Consider the following 27978-nt stretch of genomic DNA (forward strand, 5'->3'; position numbering starts at 1 on the left):
ACAAAAAGATAATGAATCCTCGCTAAACACAGACAAATATCTTGAGTCATTGATCAACAGCACCGTCATTTGTTTTTATTCCGAACAAGATTACAAATTAAAAAAAATAAAAATAAAAATAAATAATAGCAATTTAAACTAGAGGAGGAAACAAGATGACAATGATGAAGTGATCTGTAGTGCTACATCACTTAAAGAGCAATTTTAAAAAGTAAGAAAACATATTTAGATTTGTTTCGTTTCACTGTTTTTGGGATACAATAGATTGCAATGTGAGGGGTTGGTGCTGACGTTATGAGGTTTGAACCTAGCCCACTGTCCTGCATTAATGTTTCTCGTTCTGCTTCATAACGTTCTGTCTGGGGAACGTTTGAACAAGGCTGACATGTATTAGCAAGATCACTAGTAAATAAATGTATTCTCTTTTTACAAAGCTTATATTTACTCACTCTGTCTGTCTGTCTGTCTGGCAAAAAGTTTGTACACGTTATTTCTCCCACATTCAATCTCAAATCAATCTGATTTTGCACAATTTCTTTTATTCGAAAACACAAGAGTCAATAAAAAAAAAGCTAGTTAATTAACTATTGGTAATTAATTATTTTGTTTGGTATCTCGAGCAAGTTAAAGAAATTGTACTTGACTGAAGTGGTGGTATAAGCTGAATTAGTCCCCTTTATAGGTCGCCCTATAAAGTAAGCTTGAAACAAACAATACATAGCCTAACTATACAATCTTCCATAATCTTAAGCACCTCACTAGCAGAGTGGTAAGAATGTTGGCTTCATAAGGCGTGAGCCTTGAGTTTAAATTCAGGTCCATCCCTTTTTTATTTTTGTAAATGCTTTTAAAAGCCGATTACAGTAAAATATCCCCAGATATCCTCTTCCTCCCCCAACCCCCACTTGGTCTAGACAAGTGATAGAATCATAGCGTTGTTAGAAAGCTAAAAGCATGAAATAGCGATAAACAAAAACAATTAGTAACATATTTTTAATCGCACAGATTTATTGTTGTTACTGTAGATCAGTGATGCCCAAAATACGGCCCGCTGGCCAGGTCCGGTCCGCGACGTGGTTCCATCCGGCCGCCAAAACGTTGGCACAAAGTGGAGAAAATCCCCCCTAAAAAAAAAAAAGGTTGAAAAATGTGCCTTTACATACTTTGGGCTCTCATATTTTCTCTGATTGATTGGTATCGAGACGTTTAACATTTGTACGTTTATGAACTGGGACTCCGAATGTAGGATCTACCAGGAAAGTGGGCAAATCTTTACTTTTTTTTTGTGTGGAACATGATAATAAGCTAACATCTTTGTTTTGTAAAGAAAGTGTGGCTGCTTTTTTTTTTTTAAAACAACATATATATGAGTATTATAAAATAAATATAGCGGCATCCTTGGTTTGAACCACGAATAAAGGATTGATTAACTACGCCTAGGGATTGGTGGATTGATCGAATATTTATCAAAAAGAGACAAAAAAAATGAGTCGGTGGTAAAGGTACCTACACTGTTACAAACATTTTAAGTAGAGAAATGAATCTATTTTCTGACGCGTACAAAATATCACATGAGTTAATGTCGTACTTAAGCCTGGGGTCTCTAATAAAATAGTTTCAGAACAATTTCATTTCGTTTTTGTAACTTTTTGGTCATGTGGCCCGCGAGACGAGTGTTGGAAATTAAAATGGCCACAGGTCGAATTAGGTTGGGTATCACTGGTCTAGATCTATTACAAATTTAATTACTTAGCTGATCCAAACTAATTGATACGATTACACTTCTTATAAGCTTTGTTTTCTTTATATAAAAATTATTTCTTTCAAACTTGTATTTCTTTTATTGCACTCTAAGTCACATCCCTTCACAGTTACACAGTCACATCCCTTCACAGTTACACAGTTACATCCCTTCACAGTTACACAGTTACATCCCTTCACAGTTACACAGTCACATCCCTTCACAGTTACACAGGGAATTGGTTTCTTCACATGATTTAAGAAAACCAACTTTTGAAAAATTCAGCTTCGTTTTCATTGAACTAGTTTCAGTCACATGACTAGATTTCTATCATTCTTTTTCTCAGCATGATGTTTAGGATGGTCATTTACATCTGCTAATGCTAACACAATGTTTAGATCAATGTGCCCACCATCTTTGTTCTGTTATTATTTCAACCCTTGCTGCCTGCTCTCTCCTTGCGTTCTAAATTGGAAAAGGACATTAAAAAAAATGGCATCCTCTTTAGCTCAAGCGACGAGCAATAAAAGTACAAATGGGAAAGATATTTTACATGGCCTCAGGGGGTTCCGGCCCACTAATGTCGCCTCCATTCCCCAAAAGGGCATGACCTTGGGACCTCATGTAAAATGCACAAACGCTGGCAAACGTCCATAAATCTTTTCATGCGAGCGGTGAATCAGGAAACAATTGGGTGCCACTATCAGTTCCCTGAGCAAGAGGGCTCGATCGGACGATATACGGTCATACAAGAATGATAGGTTTAAAAACACCGAAGCCTAGACATACACTGGCGTGTGTTACGAAGTGATAAATGACAAGCTTTACCGGACACAATGTTAATAAATAAATATATCAAAAGAACTACTGTAGGGCCTATAGTAATCTCAAAGATAAGATCGTGCATTGCTAGAATGACTCAATTATGGATGAAGAGACGCACAGAACATTGTTTGAGATCTAGTGGCGATGACCCTGCTCTTAGAGAACTTAGATTCGACACAAGTGACACGACACGGACGCTGTACTCTCAATGACGATGTTTTTGTTCAGCTCTGTGATTTAGGCTTATAATATAGTGATATGTAGCACATAATGTAGTGATATGTAGCACATAATGTAGTGATATGTAGCACATAATATAGTGATATGTAGCACATAATGTAGTGATATGTAGCACATAATATAGTAATATGTAGCACATAATATAGTGATATGTAGCACATAATGTAGTGATATATAGCACATAATGTAGTGATATGTAGTACATAATATAGTGATATGTAGCACATAATGTAGTGATATGTAGCACATAATATTGTGATATGTAGCACATAATGTAGTGATATGTAGCACATAATATAGTGATATATAGCACATAATATAGTGATATGTAGCACATAATATTGTGATATGTAGCACATAATGTAGTGATATGTAGCACATAATGTAGTGATAAATAACCCTCTTTAACTCTCTGCCTGTCTGTCTGTCTATTTCTATGTGATTGTCTGGCTGTATAACTATTGTTCATAATGATTGAATGTCTCTCTATTTTTACAAAGCTTATATCAACTCTGTCTGGTACAATGTTTGTTCACGTTATTGTTCCCCCTTCCCATTCTCGGATCAAGTTGAAAATTTACACAATTATACACTATACCTAACAAAACACAAATCAATAAAAAAAAATTAACTAATTAATTAATTAAGTAGTGGGAATCAATTATTTAGTTTAATATTGGGAAAAAGAAATAAGTCCTACAGTATTGAAAAGTTGGATTGTTTTATGAGTTTTTCTCCTTAGATAAGCTTTGTTGTTTTTTTTTAAAGTATTTTTTACAATGTGCATGTTCTAGTTTATACTTATGCACCACCTATTGCCTGCCACACCTCAACCTTTTTAATACCGAAGAAAACGTTTTACAAGAACTAAACACTATTTACATGTAATAGTGTTCAAGAGTTTGCGTTTTTCAAACTGGTCATCAGAAGGTAACCTTAGAATATGTTTCCGCTTGTAATATTATCTTGTAGATCTACACCATCATTGGAAATGCCTATAGTGTCCAACACTTTACTTAGACTATATCTCTATTGTATCTGCCTAACTCTACTTTAGACTCATATCTCTATTGTTTGAATGTATCTACCTAACTCTACTTTAGACTCATATCTCTATTGTTTGAATGTATCAAACTAACTCTACTTTAGACTCATATCTCTATTGTTTGAAGGTATCAAACTAACTCTACTATCAAGGTCACTAATGGCTGGCTTACAAATACAGGAAAGTCTGATCTTAATGTTGATGGCAATATTAGTGTTGCTTCATCCAGGCTTTTTGTGACTCGCTCTTAATGATCACCTGGGGAAAATAAGAGTCGTGATGGTCAAATAACAATATTTAAAACTTGTAGCCATGGAAACGGTTTTTTTTTGTTTTGTGTCATCTCTTAGGAAACTTCTGGGCTGTTAAATATCTTTTAAATATACGACTTTATTCACCTTTACAAGGCAAGGCACACACAATTTTCTCTTTTGTAATCCGCGTCTCAAGTTTAATATTCATGTTGTAGAGAAACTAGATCTACGTCAGTGTTTGTTGACAGAGACAGCTTCGTGAAAGAATCAACAAAAGTATAATGTTACATCTCCATAGCAACAGTATTATAAAGGGAAGCAGGGAAATAATGAGACAGAAAGAGAGAGAGAGAGGAGACAGAGAGGGAGGAAAGAGGAGAGACAGAGAGGGAGAGGAGAGGGTAGGCGATTGTTTAAATGAACTAAGTATATAATTCGCGGCTTGGTGGTTGAGTGGTAGAACGTTTGGCTTCGTGACCGTTTGTCACGAGTGCGAGTCCCGGTGATGACTGTCATTTTGAACGACTTTTCTGTTTGGGACGAACCTAAGTCCAACCAACTCTAATGGAGACCTGAAATTAGTTGTCGAAAGCTAATGTGGTTGGTCATTGCTGGCCAGGTTTACAACAGGAGAAAGAAGGAGATTCACGTCTGTAGGAGAGGGAAGGTTCAAGGCGGGCGTGGGATGCCAGGTTCATAACATGGGAGAGGCACAAAAAGGGGGATGCTAGATGCTCTGCATTAATGTACACATCTGTCTTGCTTCATACGATCTCTTGATACACAAGGAAACACCATCTTCAAACATACACCTGACACATGCACTCACATATACACTCACAAATACACTCACACCATTCAATTCAATCTTCATAATTAACAAACGATATCTCCCAACATCACTACTAGCACTCATCTTTAATGTCCCTCTTCGCTCCAGGCGCTCCCAGAGATCTCCACGAATGTCTCGGATGACCTCGTTATAAGATCCTCGCATGTCATTGGTACAAGTGTTTCGGCTGCATATTAAAACAGAATGCTTCCAACAGACTGGCACGCTCACGGAGAAAATTTAAATAAATCTCAAAGTGAAAGGAACTCAAACGAAACTTTTTTTTATCACATAATTTTATTTGCAATTTTCTGAGATATTTTGTATTTTGCATTTGAAAGATCACGATGGCCAGACTTATCGATTTTACTTTTCAAGAAACTTAAACTGACATTTATCAAGTTTTGCAATTGAAATCAGAAATGAAATGTTAAACTCGAGATTGAAAAGATCAACATGAGGTATTAGTATCTCGAAGGCATGACAGTATTTCCAATGTATAGATCTGAAGTTTGTCTAACGCTAATGCCCTCAGTGTAAACCAAGCGGTACATTATTGAGTACGACATTATCTTAGGTCTGAACCCAACTGTTCATCGTTTTGTTTCCCAGCCTTGAAAGTTTCAGAAACTTGTTGCTTGCTTCTCGTTGATATGACAACAGCAATTAATACATCAAGACATTAAAAGGAATGTACAATTAATCCATTTAGTTCACTGTGTATTTCCAGGTTGCACTTTAAAACAATTAGCTCAAATGTCTCGCAAATAAAGAGATCAAATTATAGTCACGGAGTTTGATCACTTTGATGTATGCCATTACTATCATTTTATTCACACCTCTCTCAAGAGGCATGCGGAAATCGAGACAAATAAATGTAATATTTAATGCTCTGCTAACATGGGGGTCTGTCGAGAGTAAAAGTGTATGAGATGTTAAAACTTTTGGTTAAACTTGCTGTACCCCATCCGACGAAATAAAAAAAAAATGAAAGTTCCGACAGTTAGAGTACCTCAAGATATTCCGCTAAGTAGCCCCCCTAATTCTACGTGATGCAGGACATACAGGTTTGAGAACCGCTGTGTTGACCAGTAAGCATTTAACTTGAGTTCAGCTGACTGAGACAACGATATTAAATATGAATGCGTGTACAAACTAAACCGTAAAGTGAAATATCAGCGCTGTTAAACGTTAACTATCAAATCTAATGAAGAGCTGTTATGTAACAGTTTCTCCCGTAGAGATTATTTTGTCAATCTCCAGAGGAAAAAGAACAAATACTCTGTAATAGCTTACAAGTTACAAGTGCTACCATTCGTTAAAAGAACTGTCACACACATGCACATACGCATATCTATCTATCTATCTATCTATCTATCTATCTATCTATCTATCTATCTATCTATCTATCTATCTATCTATCAGTGTGAGCTTTTGTTATGGAGTGTGCTAGTGTGTGTGTATGTTTCTATGGTGACGGTGAGAAGTTAGTGATTGGTTGGTGTCTATGTTGTGCGAATGATGCAAGATAAGCGGCATTGTCGTCAGCCATCTTAGGTAGAACAGACGACTCCAGATTGTCGGCGTGAAAAGACGTGCTTTTACAGTGAGTTAGGTTTTGTTCAAAATACCATTTTATATTATGACTTAAGTCTACTACATTTATTCCATGTTATCTCAACTTAAATTTGTCTATATTGTAATAAAAAATATACTAGGTATTCTTTACAAAGAAGTTATTTAAGTTATTTCAAGTTTAACAAGTTAAAACCAAATAAGCCTACAGCGGTTTAGTTGTCTGCAAGCAGTTTGGTGCTACAAGTCAATGACTGTCCTTTACAAATCGTCTTAATTTTGCCACATAAATAATTCAAATTTATAATTTGCAGTTTTGTGAATTCTCCATTTTGTTTGTTATGCTTTCATGGACTTTTTTTTTTCTCTATCTATTGTTTGTAAGTCTATGTTTGGTTTGTTATTCTCTCTGTCAAAGTTATTAGTTGTTCTAAATATAAGGATTTTATGTTTCATATTTGGTCAATAGTAGGACAAAAATTATAGCGATGATGAAATCTCACTTCTTCAAGATAAAACTAAACTAACAAACATGGTTTAACATGACATACATGGTTTAACACTTCACATAACATACGTGGTTTAACACTTAACATAACATAGGTGGTTAACATACTTAACATCTAATAATTGGTTGATAGTGTGCCAGAAAATCATCAATAAAAATAAATCAATGTAATCAATATCAATGTTCTTGTTGCTGATTATAGTACCTGGCACTATGCTCACCAAACACAAAGACATGTTATCGTACGTTTGTTATTTAACTAGATGTTTACATTGGTATAAATAAATTTAATAATGAAATGATAAATGCCTATATGTGCCTTCATATATATATATTAAACAAGTGAAAAAAAATAAAACTAAAAAAAAAACAACAACAAAGCTTATCGAGGCAAAAAATAAAATCTACATCTACATCCACATCTCTCAATACTTTAAGATTTATTTCCTTTTAGATATGAAAGAAAATCTTTTAATTACCACTATTTAATGTACTAATTGGTTCATGTTTTGTTAGGAACAATTAATAATTTAGGCTAAGTTTCAACTTTCTACGTGACTCGGATAAATAACATGCTCGAAATGTGTACCAGACAGACTCAGAGTAAGTTGATGTAAATTTGTAAATATGTCTTTGATATCTCTACTCTATAACCGTAAGTTTGTTGTTCTACTCAAATCGATGGTAAAAGAAAAAGTAAAAAAACAACAACAACACAACTTCAATATTTTGTTACATGTACATGCGTTTATATTTATACTTTGAATATGATTCTAATACTGTGTGTGTGTGTGTGTACGTGTGTGTGTCTAGTCTTTGATGAAACATTTAGGACAGTGTTCGCGTAATACGCGTACAAGGGTACGTTGGATTAGCTTTTTGGAGCTACACAATCAACAAGTATCATGCCGTGAAACAAACATTCAATCAAACTGCACATTTTATCTAGAGCTATACAGCTGCTGCTCAATTCACACGGATATATAGTCATATGTGGAATGTTTTGGCTGAGAGACATAAACCGCTTGGCTATCTGTATATGTAGGGGGTACGAGTTCGGAACCCAACTCAAACTAAATTATTTTTGCTGAGTGCCTAAAGGCAGCCTGGAAACCTTCCCCCAGGTATCCTCTCCCTCCTCCACTTGTCTATCAAAGAGACTGGACTAGAACGCAATGAGCAAGTATAAACAAAAAACTGTTTTTTTTAAATCTGATTTATACTTTTATTTAAACTCTAAATATATTATGATTAATGCCCACAAAATTATACTTTTATTTAAACTCTAAATATATTATGATTAATGCCCACAAAATTATACTTTTATTTAAACTCTAAATATATTATGATTAATGCCCACAAAAGTCTGCACCAAACGGTGACTATTTATAGATTTCAAACTAGAAAAAAAAAGCATGTTGGAACACCCAAAAATTGACCAAAAAAATCGATTTAATTATTCAAGTCTCTTTCCTCTAACAAAGTCAATAGTTTATCAGACTTAAAGTTTGGTCTTTCTCTTCTGACTGTCTTGATTGAAACAAAAATCCAGCCAATATTTCACAATGTCCCAGGACAAAGGAACTAGAAACGAAATAAGAAAACAAAACACATTTTCATTTAACGATTTTTCCAGACAAAGGAACTGGATACTCTGCCTTCTGTTTCCGTCTTAGTGACTAGAAAAAAAAACAAAAAATGAACGGAAAAAGAATCCTGTACTCTTTCTTGTAGTCAGCTCCATAATGTGTTCAAACACACAATGTGACAGATCCTAAATGATTGTTATTGATAAATATATATTCACCAGCGGATCCAGAACTTTTGGAGTGGGGAGGGCGATTTTTTCCAAACCCTAACTCTAATGGCCAGTAAACCCTAACTCTAATGGCCAGTAAACCCTAACTCTAATGGCCAGTAAACCCTAACTCTAATGGCCAGTAAACCATAACCCTATGTATGCACACACACAGCATCAAGTGCTTTTTTGTGACGGTACGCACAGGTACGGCCTACCGACACCTTTTTCAATGTGGGGAAAAATGATTACTTTCCTGAATTTTAACGTTTATTGTTAATTTATTAGTAGTTTAATGTTAAGCAATCCATTACTGAGTACCGCACCTATTTTTTCACAAAAAAGCACTGTATATATAATAATATATATATAATCAGTCGATCACAAAGTCAATTTATGTTGTTTTTTTTTTGGTAAAGAGGGTGTGGGTGATTTTTTTTCTATAGTTGGCTCTCCTAATTCTCTTAGATCTATATAACAGTAGATCTAAACATAGATATCAAAAATAGGCCTACAGACTACAATTAAATCTATGCTTCGCAACAGTATTAAGCCATTGAAGCCAGAACCAGAAGCAGTCTTTGGACTTAAAATTACAATTCTGATGGTCAGTTCTTGGTCAGAAATTCTTGAACGCATACATCCAACCACCATACAAGCAAGATGAGAGATTTACATTAGTAACTAGTTAAATATATACTAACATATTTTACATTGACCCTCCAACACACAGCCTTTAAAGTTGGTGGCCTCGTACATACACACAGACACGCTCATGCTACACAGATTAATTTTTGTTTATAAATACTGTTAATCTTTAATAAATCAATCAGTAACAGAGTTTAAAACAATAAGGTATATAAAAGGAAAAAAAAATAATACCAACAAATATAGGTATGTTATTTAACAGTTTCGTAAAATGTTCAGCTATACAAGCTATTTACAAGACACTTAGGTATCCGGCTCCGACTCCGGCCCCGGCCGAATATCAAATTTTAATATCCGGTCATATCCGGCTCAGGCCGGATATCAAAAAGTACTATCCGGTGCGCCCTAATATATATATATATATATATATACTACCATTTGTTTTTCAAACTAAACGAAATATGAACAGCATTTATACGTACACGAAATATTCCGGGCAGCCCTGGTCCGAGAGGTTTCACCTAACTAACACAATGTTCAGTCTCAATCCAGGTAGTTTCCAACCAATGTCATTAGGTCTCGCGTATCACTTCCTGATTCACTCACCGGTCAGTGGACTGGACATTATGTCTCTATCAGTCTTCCTTTGACTTGGGTATTGTACTCTCTCCGCCATAGTCAGTTCACCTAACATCACACAATAACATTAAAGCAAGCCAACTTTCCTTACATGCCTTAAATGTTCCACCTATTGTAAAACTAAAAAAAATAATACTAAATTGCTTTAAATATTATTTTCTGTCATTTGCTAGAGAAATATCTCCATTTAATTGGGAAATTAAACCTAAAGGTTGAACTTAGACTCGATAATTAGACGTATGGTTGGGACCTATGCATACTCATTTGAGACGCTTACTTCATGCTTAGACTAATAAGTTAAGCAACTATACTTAATGTTAAGATTTTAATGTACAGGACCTGCTTGTTATAATTAGAATTATGTCTGTGAGGAACCTAGATCTTCCTAATTTTCAGACTTATATATTTAGGGCCTTTAGAAACTACTTGATGTTTTGAAGTTGAGATATGTATTTTTGTATCCGGTCTGCATGACCACGTGACGTCACAGACACGATCGATTTCGGAATAATCAATAGAGAAGTCATCGAATCATTCTGTGTACATGACCTCACCAGAATTAGGTCAACTTGGGCAGTAAGGGTGGAAGGGTGGAAGGGGGTGGATGGGGGTCGATCTCGAGGCCGTAGTTTTGAGGCTTCACGACATCCCATAATTTCCCCTGGTAAAAGCATTTGTAGAGCATGAAGAAAGCTAGGTCAACATGGCATATTTCTCATGACACGCTATTTCGTTTACTCTATCTGCCCACATCAGGGGCGTGGACATTTGAATAGAATCAGGTGCGTGGTGGATGTCCTATGTGTGTCTTACTTTCATGAGCGTAGACGACCTTTTAATAGAGTAGGACGTGGATTGGAGGCTGCGCCACTGTGACTATTTCAAGTGTGTAGGCCACGTTATCGTTGGAGAAGAACATCAATACTAACATTTGTGATAATGACCACCGATGGACAATGGTTATGTTTGCCCTTGATGTGGCAAAATATGTAGTTCACAGCTGGGGCTGCGTAGCCACGGGAAATACTGCATTCCTCATTAATTTTCGGACTCGAAGACAAGTCTTCTTATTATTATTAACAAATTTAATACAAAATTTTCTATGTAATTGATTAATACACATACAGTCTTTGATATAACCTTGATATTACCATACCGTCTTTGATATAACCTTGATATTACCATACCGTCTTTGATATAACCTTGATATTACCATACCGTCTTTGATATCTTAACATAAACATTGTATTTTATTTTATTTTATTTGACTCTACTAACTTTCTTTCAATGTACTCAGGCGTACCTCCTCTTAGCGCAGTAATATTTTTTTCGATATATTCTATATAAAAAAAATAAGCAATGATGACTAATTGATTAACTAATTGGTTGATTTTTTGATAGATTTGTGTGTTGTCATTGACCCAGAGCTTGTATGCTAAATTTGATGACGAATGGATTAGAAGTGATCGAAAAATCGATGGATTATTAAAAGTCTTGACTAGGGAATAAAACCTACTTATTTTAATCCTAACCAACCCAATGCTAACAGCACCACAGGTTTTCATTGCATAACAACCATTCCGATTCCCCCAGTATTCCCCGTCTGTCTATAGTATCCAAGATGATATGTCAATGATCAGCTAATATCATAACGCTATATCTCTGTTCTCATTGACGTCTGAGTGTGGGCTCTTGTAACGTGACATCGGAAATGTATTTTGCTGTGCGTGTGTTGTGTGACTATGTGTTGTGTGTACGTGTGTGTGTGTGTTTGTATGTGTTGCGTATACGTGTGTGTGTGTGTTTGTTCTCTGCATGAGTGGTCTTCCACACTGTTAAATTAATGAGATATTTTCTGAGCCCCTCTTGTTATTGCTAGTGGTGATGGAAGATGGTTTAATCAAAGCATACAAAAAAATAACAATAATAATAGCATGTGTCTTGCTTGAGGTCAGGATGTGAATATAGAGAATCGCCGTCCGAATGATAGATACCTTTTTCAGTAATGTTCTGAAGGTTGTCTTGGAGAGACCACTGTTAAATTCTAGTTTGTAAGAATATCCGGATCGTTAAGCAATAATGTGTATACCAGTGTTTTTCAAACTGGCGGCATCTTCAGAAATGAGAAAAAGTATCGCCTCCCTTAGCAGATTGGGGACCTGGTGTGGGCTTTCACTGTGGAGTCTTGGGGGTGGGGGAGAATGTAATGAAAAAGATGAGAAACTTCAAGGCATTCCACTTTGCATGAATATTAACCAGGGCAAGATTTAAGCAAGGCCCCGGAACAGGATTTTTATGGGGGGCTACTACACTCTTTCAAAAGCTTTAATAAAAATCAACTTTTTAATAATACTTAGATCTAAAAGCTTGGCATATTTTGTTGGAAAGAGATAGAGTACTCGTAAATGTTATCTCATTTTCCTATTTTCCTTAAAAAAAAAATTAACATGCATATTTTACTAAAAAATTAAATTTTTAGAGTTAGTAGAGGGTAAGGTCCTTACTTGACGCACTGCCGTAAATCCGGAGCTGTAGAAGCAAGATATAGGTATAATGTGGAGTCCATCATTACGCAATATATAACTTGTTTATACAGTAAAGTCTCTGAACATATTTTATAACGGGTAATGTGAGGGACAATCACTTATACATGACTAACTAACATTTCAAGTGGCTCCTTCGGCATCCCTGGAAGTGCTGTAAGTTCTCCAAGCGTTTTCCGACGTTCTGAGCTTCAGACATTTTGTCAGTAATCTTTGTTTTGATTTTTCGTTCTAGTTTTTAAAATGTTTATATCAATTCACCATCTGTCAGGCAAAAAGTTTGTACACGTTATTTCTTATACACCCAATCTCAGATTAAGCTAACATTCTGCACAATTATTTCTTTTACCTGACGATACAAGAATCACTAAAAGAAAGTTAGCCAATTACTTTATTAACTATTGGTAATTAGTTATTTTGTATTTTATCTTAAACAAGGGAAAGAGATTGTACTTGACTGAGGTTGTGGTATAATTTGAATAAGCCCCCTTTATTGATCGCCACTTTAAAGTAAGTTTGAAACAAACAATAGATATAGACAAGTATAAAATCCTCTATTTTCATACACACCTCACCAGCAGAGTGGTTAAAGTGTTGGCTTGAGGAGTCTTGAGTCATGGGTTCGAATTCAGGCCGTTTATGTTATAATGCTTTAAAAATTTTTTTTTTAATTCCCCCAGATATCCCTTTCTTTCTCTCCCCCCTTCTAATTTTCCCAACTGGTCCAGACAAGGGATAGGATCATAGAGCAGTGAGAAAGCTAAAAGCAAGAAATAGTGCTAAACAAAAACAATGGGTACACATATTTTTGATCGCACAGATTTTTTTGTTATTGATCTAGATCTATTTCAAATTTCATTATGTGACTGATCCAAACTAATTGATACAACTACAATTCGTATAAGCTTTGTTTTTAAAAAAGTATTTTCTGTTTTTCTTGTTCTCGAAGTAAGAAGTTAAAAAAGAAAAGAGAGAATGTCAAAAAAAGAGGTTTAGCTAAAAAGGAGTCGGGCGGTAGTGAAGTGTTTTCTTGCAATCAGAGCGCGCTATTCATACCTAGTTTTAAAACAAAAGGATCAGGCCTAATGAAATCTAGTAAATAAGGAGAATCAGCCGGCCTATACTGTTATGATAGAAATTTTCGAGGTCAGGGCCGGCTTTAATGTACGCTTGCGAGGCGCTCTTCTATTTTATTTTACAATAACTATAACTATTGATGATCTGATGAAATCAACATGTATTATACAACATTCATAGGACGCAACTCAAATGCAATAGGCGTTAGTGGCTCAATTAAATGTACACCATCGTACGACACGTAACCCTTTAAGTCCTACATCTTTAAAACCTGTAACAAGAGACATGACTGATATTAATATGCTAAATGTAAATTGCGGGCCCAATTTGGAGCAATCGGTGAAATTGGCCAAAGGCTGTAAATATTAGGTCGTTAATGGCGTGATTGTCGTAAGATTATCTTCATGTCAAGTAAGACATCTTGACAAGGACTTGTTTTTGTGTTAAACAAAAGTCGTTATCGTAACGACGTACACCTGTCGTAAAAATGTTGATTCTTCTGACACAATAGCGACAAGAAGAATCACATTATCGGAGACGATTTGAAAGGTTTCATTAAAAAGTTTTGAGTCGCTATTGTTATAGAGAGGTATACATTTTAAAAGGTCTTGAAACGACGTCTCTTATTTAAAATATATATTTGGATAATATTGGTAATAATGTAGTTGAACGTGAAATTTATTTAAACCATGGTTTGACCGCTACAATGAAAGTACTACTTTTTCTTCACCGCCTCTTCCTCCCTTCTTTTTTTTTTTTTTTTGTCTGAACGTCGGGGCACGCTCCATAGTTTGAGAAACGCTGGCGTGAACAAATAATACCTCTAGTTAAATTGAGCGAACATTTTTATAGAAATTTTAATTGGTTGGGTCATTTTTTTCCTCAATGTTTACTAACTAGATATTAAAAGCTTTATTTCTGCTGTCTTGGGATGAAAGGGGCAGATGGAAGACCAAATCCGGGGCATGCGTCCTCGAGGACTGAAGGAATCGAAAGACTTTAGTAGGAAGTAGACAGAAATCTCAATCTGGCAGTCTATCTGGTTCAAGTGTTATTCCCAGCATGCAATTGACTCCTCAGGCTTAAAAAAAAGGTTTTATTGTTATTGTCATCATTATTTAAAATTGTACAACATAAATAAACTAAACGATTCAGTTTGTGGCAAGGGAAATGTGATCTCTTAACTATAAATCTTGTGGCAGAGATAGCGTCCCTAGTTTCTAGTGTCTAATTATTGGATTCTGCCCTAGTAAACATAAAAATCAATTTTGTATAAAATGTCAAATTCGTCGTTGAATATTTCGTTTCAAGAAAGGGAAAAAAAAGAAAGGCCATATTTTTATGAAATTCTAGAACTTCTGAGATAGTTTTGCGATGATTAAAAAAGGAGTTTCTGACTTTTATTTTCTGTTGAAGAGAATGATTTCAAGATTGAGAGAGATCAATCGACATAAACAGAGAGAGAGAGAGAGAGCGAGTCGGAGAGAGAGAGAAAGAGAGAGGAAGAGAGCGAGAGAGAAAAGAAAGAGAGAGAAAGAACGAAAGAGAGAGAGAGAAAGAAAGAGAGAGAAAGAAAGAGAGAGAAAAAGAAAAAAAGAGAGAGAGAGATTGAGAGAAAATAGCTTGACTATGTCAGAGAATAGACAATATGACATCGACGAGGGAGAAAAGAGAATATCCTAAAATAGAAACAAAGATAATCTGTGTGAGATATGTGTGTATTTTTGTGTGTGCGTGAGTGTATAGCATACGCGCAAGTCATAAACCATGTCATCTTGTAAAAATAAGCTGTGTGTATGTTTGTGAAGGGATTAGGGTCCAACATTCATGGAGTGGTTTTATCTTAACTCACCACAAACAAAAGTTCCTGAAAATCTTGCATTTGATATTATTATGCATAGAGCCACAGACTTGTGTCTCTTTTTGTAAAAGCCAACCGGGAAAAACTGTTTGCCTGGGAGACATCCACAGACACGCAATAAAATATCTTTTGTCTATCATATCCATGTAACAGACTATTTGTTTCACTTAACACCAGCTACCACGCTTGGTGCTAAACTTCTAGATTTCTCTAGTCCATAGCTGTAGCCAACATGTACATGAAGTGCTAGGCTGTCCACTCAGTCCAGCTGAACAAAAGAAACAGCGGCTGTTAAGAGGCCGATGAAGTGCCAGTAGACAATGCTGCTGCTTAGAGCGGTCTCGTGTTCTCAGAACCAATCAATCAGTCTGCTAACAGCAGAATCTTTTACACCTGATCATTTACAATGACGCTTATGACAGATTGATTGCTAGAGAAAGAAATAGAAAGATGTGACGATTAAGGAACTATTGATTTACTATTGTGCTGGAGAGTATCGATGTAGAGCTGAGCAAATAGTCACATATATTGGCTCATATTTGTTTATACAATTTAGAGCTCTCTTTACGACTCTTTAGTAGATTATATATATATATATGTGTGTGTGTATGGGGCTGACGGTATAAATTAATAAATTTTACCATGCTGTAATTATCCCTATATTATAAAAAATAGCAATGCTAAACTTTTCCCCAAATAATGTCAGGCACCCATCAGAGTTGGATGAACTCGGGGGCACCCTAAAATTATAAAATGAATATTAATTAACGAAATATTTGCCTAAAAAGCTAAAATTGACATATTTTATAAATAGTTTATAGTTAAGCCTTCTAGTAATATTTAGTAAATCTATTCATTAGCCTTCTATAATAGCCCTCTTCTATTGTTTACAAACCATTCGATCTATTAATGAAATAATGTTACCAATTAAAACTATTTGATTTCATCTGTATTTATTCCGAGCCCATTCTGTTGGTATTTGGTTTACTCAACCAATAACTCATGCTCATAACAATACTCTGATATTCTTTATTTCTACTCCCGGCAATCGATAAAAAAAAATATTCCGCACAAGAATCCCAATATATGGGATCAATTTGTATAAACACACGCATTATTAGACGTAGTGAACTGTTAAATTGTATGCGCGCTGGTGAGCGGCAGGCCACTCTCGGCCCGCGGGCCCTCGTTCAGATGCTATTGAACAAATCATTAGGTACATCCGAAAGGCTGAGGATATCCTTCTTAATATTCTGTACCTCTGGGCCTGAACTAGGGAAAGAGTTGTTCTTCCTGTCACTAGCAATCTCTTCAGGGACTTCCCTGGCTTCCGCTTTATGGATATCAATAGACCGGGGCTGCTCCAGGGAGATAACACATCCAAGAAATGGTTACCATTCTTTACAAACGACAGGGGAAATGGAAAAGTTTGTCTGTTCAATAACAATAGAAAAACAAAAGACACTAGACGAAATTATACCATTAGGCGGATATATTTCAGGGTAGATAACTTTTTTGAGAGATTAATGATTATCAAAATTTCAGTGCGCAGTCTTCACCTCAACCGGTCCCTTAGTATGTTGGGGCACCACAGAAGATCTGTTAACCATTTTTCTCCATTTATTTCTGTCTTTTGATAGAATCTCTTTCAATGACCGGCCCATTCATTCTTTTATGTTGTCTCCCCATCGCTTTCTCTGTCTGCCTCTTCTTCTTTGTCTTGGTACTGTTCTCTGAAGGAACTTTTTTTTCGAGCCCTAAGGACCTTGTAATATGGCCATAGATTTTTGGTTTTGCTTTTTTTTTTTTTTTTTACTGTAGTAAGCAGGTCATCGCGGGGTCCAATCGCTGTATAACCCTGTCTCTAATCTCTTCGTTTGTACTGCGGTCTTTGTATGTGATACCTAGGATCTTTGTGTAGCATCTCCATTCCATTTGCAGTAGTAACGTAGATTTTATAAACAGGTCTGGCTCTAGAAACGTAGCACTATGAATTATATAAGTACCAGTAAAAGTGGTAGCTCAGAGCCCTGCTGCTCTTCCGTCATTGTGGACCTATAGATTGGGGCGGTGCTGGTATAACAGGTATTAGTCTTTATCATATTATTTTAATCTTACTGTGTTGTCTTCTTTTTTTTACTATTTTTACAACACTTCTTGCACCCCTTCTAGACAGATATCTTTATTTAACCGGACAATAATATTTGTATTTAAAGTTTCACAAAGACCCTAACAACAAATTATGAAAAACAAAACAGAACAGAACACAATAAAGACAAAAGTAAATCCAGTGAAGAGGATTGAATGTGATCCATAGACTTCGACCATAGATATAGTGCTTAGACTTACGTCTGTACTTTAGCAGTTAATTTCGACCTTCAAACTGCACAGTAATCTATTGGAAAGTAGGATTACAAAAGTCAAAATACCAAACTTTAAAATCCTTTTTTTTAGACTAGAAAAGTTAGCATCAGTTGTCTTCTTTGGAATACTGCACATTATTTTGTCTAAACGTGACACTAAGGCATCGGGTTATGTGTTCAACAATCTGGATCTGTCACTCAATATTTCCTTGTATTTTTTAAAGAAGGTAAAGTCCTTCAATGGTATTTGTAACATGTTTTAATATTAATGTCTATTGATTATTTGTAACCTAAACATATTACAAGAATACCCATGTATAAAAATGACAATTTCCCTTTGCATTATTAATGATTAATAGTGATATAAAATGACAATAGTTTAATGTCGGCCTTATAAAACATTCATTCTTTCCTGGTGTTTACACCGTGTCCATGGATCCAAAACTATCTCCATAATGGGCAGTGCTCCTAAATCCTTCCGAGACCCCTGTCATTTGGAGCAACAGGCTAAGCTAATAAATATAAGCTCTTGACACTATAAACCAGCTCTCCCAAAGGAACGCGCTGCACGGGTGAGCAGCAGACGATTGTATCTATTAATAGCCTGATCGTGTGTGCACCAGGCATTTCAAAATGGCGAATCGCATCTCGAGACGAGAGTGCAAAAAGTACAAGTCTAAAAGCGATATAAATAAAAATACAGACATTGTATAAAATGCAATGACAAGATTGATCTCATGCAATCGTCCTGTTCATAAATGTAAAGGGAGCTAACTAATAATTGTAAATACGCATTTACGATGTGAAGTCTGTTGTATCTGTAGAAAGCCTGGAACAGTAAGGGTTCTTTTTTATCTTTTGTATCGTAACAGAGGTTTCAATAGTTTAAATACTAACCATCCATTTATGCTTTTTTTTTTTTAAATTATATTTAAAAATGAATAATCTGTTCAATGATAAACAAAGATATTTGTACTTATACTAGAATACAAAAATAATGTTGATTTCTACTATATCCTTGGATTCACCCTGTGCAGACTGAAATGGCAGTATAATACAAACATTACAGGGTAGCTGTATAATGCCCTATATTGACTTATCTTATGAAGTTACTTGCTAGTATCATGGGACATAGCATTGCTTTAAAGTCAATTTCCTGTAAGATTGTTAATGTTACTGTGCAACCTCCCTTGTTAATTTGTGAGATGTTAAATAAAAAAAAAAAAAAAAAACATTACAGAATTGACTTATCACAGTACACATGGGCTTTAATGTAGTTCAAATGTTTCCAAAAGTCTAATCATGTGTAATTGTTCCCCACTATTGGTTTTTCTTTTAAAACTAGAAAGCTTTGGGTGAACCAAATATATTCTCAGGTCAATTGTTATACACTTGAAACATGTCACGTCTTGCTTGAAGTTCTTGATGTTTGCTTCAAGTTTATGTCGGAAGAAATCCTTAAAACATTTAGTCGACTCGTTTTTGTTTTTTTTTTAAAGATAGAAAAAAGACAGTGTGTGTGTATCAGAGAGAGAGAGAGAGAGAGAGAGAGAGGGTGGTAGGTAGTGGGAATATAGTTGCGGAAAATATTCAGAGTGGAGTTGTTGTGATGTTGCTTCTCTTTGTACAAAGCTTATATCCACTAACTCTGACTGTAGGGTAAAAAATTTGAACATGCTTTTTCTCCCATTTCCCATTCTTGGATCAAGTTCAAACTTTGCACAATTATTCAAACAAACAAACTGACGACTCCTAAACTCCGTCTTAGCCATCTTTGTTGAGCCACATTTAGATTTTTTTCAATTTCGGCAGATGACTATTCACTGCACTTTATTAATGGAGCCCAGCCACTGGTAGAAATTTGTAACCTCTATGGCTACGCTCTTGGAATTAGGTGACTGTAGTTTGCTTAAGTTTTTTTATATAAAAAAAAATTAAGTTTTAATGTCAAAATCATTTTTTGTTTGTGTGTGTGGTGGGGGTTTAATCTAAAAAATGTGTGGATTTTTTTTTTTAATTCAAAACCCCATTAGATACGGTCATAGAATTTGGTGACTGTAGTTTGCTTTAGAATAAAATTGAAGAGAGAAGTTTTCAACCTCAAAACTCTCTGTATGGAAGTATTTAAACTCAAAACCATCAGGAGGGGTTTTAAACTTTGAAAAAAAAAGCTCTCTTGAGGAAGAGGTTAAAACTCAAAACCCCATTTGGCTTGGCTACGCTCATATCATTTTGAGTGTGTAATTTTCTTTATTTTTATATTCAAGAGGTATTTTTTTAGCTTCAAACCCCTTTGGCTATGCTCATAGATTTTTTAGTTTGCAATTTGCTTTTTTTTTATATAATGAAGAGGTATTTTTTTAGCTTAAAACCCCGCTGAAGGGGGGTTTAAACTCAAAAAACCTTTGGCTACTCTCATAAAAGTTTGAGGGTGTAAATGATTTTTCATATTGAAGAGGTGATTTTTAGCTATAGACCCCACTGGAGGGGGGGGGGGTGTGGGTAAACACAAACCCCTCTTGGCTACGCTCATAGAATCTGGTGACTGATGTATGGATAGTCTTAAATTGAAGAGGGTTTTATCGTAAATTTCGGAGGGGATTTTAAAATCAAAATCTTCCTTAGCTATGCTATTGGATTTTGGTGATTGTCGTTTGCATTCTTTTATTTATTTATTTTTTGTTTTATAGAAGAGGGGGATTTGACTGCAAAGCCCCTTGGTAGGGGTTTTTAAACTCAAACCCCCCTGGCTTCGCTGGGGCAAGTGATAGTTTAGTATTAAAATTTCACCTAAAATAAATAGAACCAAAGCAAAAAATCGGTCACTAAATTCCTATACCGCCCCTTAGTACGTTTTGGCACGTTTTTTCTCCAGCTTCCCACTTCGGATCAAGCTGAGATTTTGCATAATTATTCATAGTCGATGACAATACTCGAATCAATCCAAAAATTAACTAGTTAGCTAATTATTTAGTACTAATTTTTTTTATAGAACAGAAAAGGAGTTGAATCCTTTAATTTTCAGATAAATCCGGTAATTAGCAATTAGTTTCCCCTTAGATAAGTTTTGGTTTACAAAAATTCTATTTTCTACTGTTTGTTCACACAGCTTCTATCAACTCACTCTGACTGTCTGTCTGGTAAAAGTTTGTACACGTTATTTCTCCCATAACCAATCTCGGATCAAACTGAAAGTAGGCACACTTATTTCTTTTACCTGCTAAAACAAGAATCAATAAAAAAAAATAAAATAAACCCCACCAATTAGTTAACTATTGGTCATTAATTTTTTTTTGGTATCTCGAACAAGGGAAAGATATTATATTTAACTGATAAGGTAGTATAAGTTGAATTATTCCCCTTTATTCTTTGTAACGAGAAAATTTTGAAATAAACAACAGATAAGAGAGAGAGAGAGAGAGAGAGAGAGAGAGAGAGAGAGAGAGAGAGAGAGAGAGTGGATGGAAAAGATGGAACTAATAGATACATAGATACATACAAAAAAAAAGAGAAAGAAAAAAGAGTGACAGAAAAAGAAGAAGAGATTGAAAGAGAGAAAATGTTTCTAATAACTTCTTGTTAAACTCCTTCTCAAAGTATCAGTATCGATTGATCATCAATTATTAGTGCTCAATCAAATATCACTCTTCTTGTAGAGATTAATTATTTATTGGCATTGACCGGTGCACTGCTGTTAGAATTGTGTCCGACAGATACATTTGGAGAATTTTAATTCCAGACCTTATATAGTTTCAAAAATTTGCGCTATACAGTAGTTCTTAACAGGGCCGGATTTAAAGGTCCACATATTCTGGAACAACAAAGGAGTTTAGGCCAATATTTTTTTTTAATGAATAAAAGCAACATTTTTTCCCTTTCAATCTTTCAAAAATTTATTGCCAATAAATAAAAATTTTTCATCAAAGAATGTTGTAATTTGTTCAAGTCAAATGCAATTTATTAAAATCCAACAAGACTCTGGCCCTAAAACAGTCTTATAGAAGAAAAACTATACTGAAAACTGTCTGATCTGGAAACTACTGCGCAGTTCATCTCAGATATAAGATTACTGATCTGAACCCTCCGACATAAAATGTTTTTTGTAATTGATTGAATGGCTTTACTCTCAATCTCCCATCCCCCCTAAACCAATCTCTCAATTCTTTGTGAATGTTCAGTTTCCTTCCTATTTTGTTTAATGATAAGTCAATGCACATTTTATTCCAGAAATGTTTACTGACTAACTTACATTTCCGGGAGTACGTTCCCAACGTTCGTAAACATTGTTCAATGGTTGTGCATTAAAACAATGGGCTGTAGCCTAACTTAGTAGCACAAAAACACATTTGTTAGAATTCTTTAGATAATTTTAGTTTTAATATTTGACATCAGTTTTGTACAATAATTTTTTTTTTTTACATTCTCATTGTTGTTTCATTACAGGGTGATGTCGAAGCTACCATTTCGTCATGTCGAATGACGGGACGTCTGCTGCCGGGCCGGGCGCCCGCCATCTTGCTCGTGAAAGTCACCTGATGAGGAGCATCGTTAGGAACATGGTGTCCAACATGGAGGGCGTGCTGAACGATTTGCAAGGCATCATGGGAGACATTCAATCGCTGGTGGTGCAGATTGATAGCGTGACGGAGAAGATTGACAAGCAGTGCGGAACAGAGAGAAACGAGCAGACGTCTCCCCACCGAGTGCAGAAACCTCGGTGTCTTCACGGCTCTCCAGCCTTGGTGGCCAGCACTAACGAGTGCAAAGGATCGCAAGTTGCAGCTAAACCATCCAGACAACCAGGATGTCACCAACAAGTGAACTCTTTAAATGATCCTTCCATTGTGGACCATCTCATCAAGGGAGTCAACCACGTGTGCTTAGCAGATAACCCTTCCTCGTGCATTCGAACTAAAGTGAATTGCAACCCTCGACCTAAAAGTAGTGATGTGTACGCCATTTTCGATAAAAGCGACCTTATTAAAAAATTTGCAGGATCCAGAAGCTTTCAGTGCTTCTCGCGGGGCAGTGGTGGTCTTGTGTCCTCACCGAGTGGTGGCATAGCCATTGTCCACCCAACTATACACAAAAACAAGGATGAAGACTGTGCCGTTCAAGAAGAGATTTTCGAAAAAATGAAAGCCAAACCTCAGTCTGGGCCTAGACCTCTTTCGCTAGGTCAGCACCCAGTTGTGCATTGCTTGCCGATTTTTGCACACAACATTCCAAAGGCAGAACAAGAGAAGCGACAGCAGCAGAGATACAACGAGTTTCAGGGCAGGCTGGAGAAGAAAGATAAAAATCACAGCGGCGGCGACCTTAAAAGGGTGTCACGAATAAGACATGCGGTGACGTCCGTTTACAATAAGTCGTTCCAGGCTGTGACGCCTACGGAGCAGCTGTCCCCAGCGAGTCGCCCTAAAAACTTGAACAACGAGATAAAACAAACTGCAAGAAAAAGCACTTTTGAAGAAGTTCAGACACACCGCACCACCATCACACAGGAAAGGTTTGGCCAATCTTTACCTGGGAGCCCAAAGTTAACTCGATCTGTATCATGTTTACCCCAAGGGTCCAGTCCCAATAGTCCTCAATTGCAGCGTCCGTCAGTTAAAGCCATTTATTCCAAAATCGATGGATCCACGCCAAGCACCTTTGGGAAAACTCCAGGGTCAGTCAGAGTTCAACAGCCAAGTCCGCACCATTATTATCACAGTATCGAGAGTGACCTTGATTCAGAAGTGGCTAACGAAGGCCCCGGAACTCGGAGTATGACGCCTGACATCGACTGGTCTTATCTTAATTTAGTTGGAAATGACAGAGAGCTGGCTCTTCCTTCGGGCAAGTGGAGAAATTCGGACAAAACTAGTCACGTGATAAATCAATCAGACAATGATGGCTATGAAATTCCCGTAGCTTCAAAGCCTCACCTGGTCGGTCAGCGGACATTTCAGATGCTGCAGACTAGCCCTGATGTCTTGGCTCAACTTCCTATGTTCCAATTTCAGAACTCAAAGACAGAAGTGGAACGCAGTAGCGAAGAGCTGTCAGACGACCAAGTCAGCTTCGACATAGTTCTGAGGAGCAGCTTGCTACAGCACATCTTCTGTTCGGAGCTAAGTGACGGAGAAGAAGGATTTTACTGCGGCTGCTATGAAGCGGTCGTCGACTCAGTCTTGGAAAACCTCGCTGGATACGAGACGCTTGAGGAGGCTTGCAAAGATTTCGAAAATGAAGCGATAGCGTATGAATCCTACGTCAGTTTCGATGACGAGTTTGAGGAAGACGACTGGGACATGGGTTTGAGACCAGAGGACAATGAAGATTTCGACACCAATTTGCCTTTATTTCATTCACAAAATATGTTTGATTACGGTGAGTTCGCCATTCTAGATGAAATCAACAAAAACATTTCCGGTGGTGGCGCTTGTCAAAATGAAAAAAAAAGCGACGCCCCATTTTACTTTTATTTGGAAGAAAGTGTGGATAACAATATCAAAGCACCACCCTTTAAGAGAACTTCCGTCCCTCAAGAAGATCTTTATGACGAAATGGAGCTCCCAAGCACTTCTGGTAATTCCTTCACAGATGACGACTGCTGCGCTATTAAACCTCAGGTGCCTGATTGTCACACAAATTTTATTTTGTGGCCCAAGTCGTTTGCCTCGGCTCCCGAGACGACAAACGAGAAAGAGAGTCTTTCTCATGTAATGACTGAGAGTCAGCTAACGTCTTCAGACGATGCCTCCTGCCAGGCAGTGGGCAGTGGATCTCCTATGTCTTTTAGTTCACCGGAAGCTGCCTTTACTTCACCGGACACTGACCGGTTTGTTACTTCCTCTGAAGGTGATGACCTCCTGACCTCGCAAGAAGAGGGCTACTTTCGTACCGGTGACCAAATTCACAGCCCCCGAGACGACAACGCCATATCAAACTGTCAGCAAGCGAAAATACGGCCTCATGGATTCCTCCAGTCCTTGTATATCTTCTGTCAAAAACGCGAGGACGAAGCGAGCCGAGATTATGAAAAGTCGAGGCTGAAAGAGAATGCACAGGACAGCGCTGTTCAGAAGATAGACAACAGTCGAGACAACGTTTCTGACACTGGCAGCTACACTGAGGACCTTGGCAGCTACAACCGTAACGTGAACACCTGGACAGCCTACACCATGGTGCACATGCAGGCTGATGATGTCTCGGACTGCGCTTCTGACATTTTAAATGACAATAACGTGACATCCTCTATGACAGCTTCTTATATAGACGCTGACAACATTGGATCAGCAGCCGTTGTGGGAAGTAACCAGGCTGTGTCGTTTTAAGTAAACGTTTTTTTTTGTTTTTTTTTTTTCATTGTATTCGGTATGAGTACATTGTGTCTCTTAATTGTTAGTTTCTGAGATATGTGACCAAAGCAAATGTATTATTTAAGGTTTTCTAAATTAGAATATTGTAGCCTACAAATATGTAATTCTTATCAATTATAAGTAAATACTCTTTAGAAAATATTATAGGTTTTTATATTATAATCGAATAAATCGACTACATTTCTCACCTAAAATGATAAATCCTAAATTATATTTTAGACAAAGAGTTCAAAATAAATCCCAATGGGTAGCAGACTTAGTGTTGAATGTTTTTGTGACCCGGATGTTATTTAATTGTTCAAAGAAATCTATTGGGACAACTCAATTTACGAAAACATTTTTTCCCCTTTTCTGTTCATGTGTGTGTGTAGGAGTGTATGATTTCAACAAAGTCACGTGATATTGTTTTAATGTCAATTTCTCTAACGTTGAGATTTATATTTGTTATTATAATTATAACTATAGTCTCAAGGCAACTAGTATATGTATAAGTTAATCACAGCATTCGCTACTTGATCTGGGCAGCTACAAGCATGGTTTCATATTCATCCGCCAAAACAACGTCACAATTCGGAGATTTTCAAGATATACTACAATATGTCAATTACGCTAAAGTGAACTTCAAAATTTCCAACCAAAGAAAAGTTACAAAAGAAAAGAGCTTAAAAAATATTGATTATGCAGCACTTAATATGGGCGTCGGCGTCACTTAATTCTAAAACACTTTCTTTATTTTGTGCACCGGATACACCAAAACACATTGCTATTTATAGACCTTCCGCCATATCTGAAATTCTCCAATAGCGCCCGCCATGTCAATTCCTTTCGAGCCACATACTCTACAAAGCTTCACTGATGTCTAGATTACGAAATAATTAACCAACAGTTTGTTTTTATATATTCAGTCGATGAAATTGAGACATTAGAGTGTTCCAGAAATGTTTACATATTCACCCTGTGACAATTTTATTATTATATGTTTATTGTTGAATCAATACAACTGGCTGTAACGAAAATGGAGCAGTTTATATAAATATGTATGTTAAATAACGAAATATTTCCTTCATTTCTACAAACAGAATTTAGAAGTCTGAGTACCAAATGTTGTAAATTATATTTGCTCACTCAAGGATTCAATGGTTAATTTTAATATCACACCAGTTAGAATTTTCTTTTGCCCTCCAAATTAGAATAGCATCAAGAACAATTCAAATACAAGATTTTCTAATTTTAAAGCTTATATATATATAGCTTCAGCCATCAGTTTATAACTCCCTCCTTATGTAGTGACGGACATTAAACATTGGCATATCGAGGTTTGACTATTTTGATCTATTAGGCCTACTTTGTAAATGGATCGGTTTTATGTCAATTGTTATTGTATATGATGACTTAAAACTAAATGTATGTCGCCTTCAACAACTTTCTAAAAGTGAGTCTGCCCATGTGAATGACAATTCACGTGTAACTTTTTCCAACTTAACTATTTGACGAATTCTTTTATTTCCAGCTCATCAACCCATTTTTTTTGTCGATGACATCAAAGGTCATCAGACGTTTTCAACTGCAAGATTTTAAATTGCAAATTAAATTGAGGAATTAACTGATCATTGAATGATTGGCACTTCAAAGTGTGTGTTCGTGTTGATTCTGATGTCAGAATCGGAGGATTTTATTGCCATGTCATTGTCATTTACATTTCAAACAAATAAACAAGAATTTTGGATAAAATTATTATTATATGTACGTGTGTTATTGTAGTCCAGTTTTATTGTAGAAATCCTTGGTGTAGCTGATTTGCAGCTGATTTGTATGACTTTAAAATCAAGGATGTCGATCCAATGTAGGAGACTTAATTTATTTCAAATCTAAGCCATGGAAGTCTGATCACCTTGGATTACTTTACTACCACACTTTCACGAGTTCAGCGTCCACTACGGCCAACTGATAAGGTTTCTACAAGTCCGAAAATTAAGAAGTGCGGCAGTTCATGTGGATACGAAGTCCTAGCTGTGGCCTAATTATTTAGCTATTTATAGTTTTTACGCCCTGTACAAAAAAAAAAGCATAAGAATTTAAAATCATTTTCTTATAATGTTTGTATGAGAAACTTTTTTTTTTTTGTACGACCTTAGTTCTCGAGATCTAAACACAAGAGACGGACGGACGGACGGTCGGAAGGAAAGACATCACAATATCAATAGAGGCTTTTTTCCGTTTATATGAACCTGCTCGTTCGGAATGTCCTCCGACTGTTGTCGGAATGGTTATGCTTTCAAACCTGCCGCTACGTCGGGTGGTTTGGGCTAGATCTTGATCATCTTCATTCCCGTAGGAACGTCCGAAACGTCGATGTTGAGGTCAGCAAATGGACAAGGAATTAAAAACATCAGTTTGTTTACATGAAATTTTGAGATGTAGAGTTTTAAAAATGAACCTACGAATCATAAAAAGGGTAAATGGTTATATTAAGCAGAAATAACCCAGTTGATTCTGTTAACTGCTAAGAAGCTATTTCATTTTCTCTGTCAATCACTGCCACTTTGATAGAAATTTATATTCGAGTGGTAACATAATGATTGGACCTTAAAAAATGTTTCAGCCGGAAACGATCACTTAATTTTTTTTTATTAAATGTACAGATATCTTTAAATCTTTTTGA

General features: G+C 36.2%; 1 protein-coding gene across 4 annotated transcripts in view; it reads left to right on the plus strand.

Annotated features, from left to right (window-relative positions):
- Positions 1-27050, plus strand: part of LOC106078379 (uncharacterized) — a 48267-nt gene extending 21217 nt beyond the window's left edge. For 3 of the 4 annotated variants that reach the window (XM_013239240.2, XM_056034626.1, XM_056034634.1), the window contains exon 2: positions 22393-27050. In XM_013239240.2, coding sequence (XP_013094694.2) covers positions 22419-25271 — 2853 coding nt within the window. In that variant the 5' untranslated portion in view covers positions 22393-22418 and the 3' untranslated portion in view covers positions 25272-27050. Of the gene's footprint in view, positions 1-19824; positions 19844-22392 lie in introns of those variants that run through there. The other variant, XM_056034641.1, reaches the window with a different exon arrangement.
- Positions 27051-27978: the final 928 nt, after the last annotated feature.

The sequence above is a fragment of the Biomphalaria glabrata genome, chromosome 1, assembly GCF_947242115.1.
Source record: "Biomphalaria glabrata chromosome 1, xgBioGlab47.1, whole genome shotgun sequence".
Classification (NCBI taxonomy): Eukaryota; Metazoa; Mollusca; class Gastropoda; family Planorbidae; genus Biomphalaria; species Biomphalaria glabrata.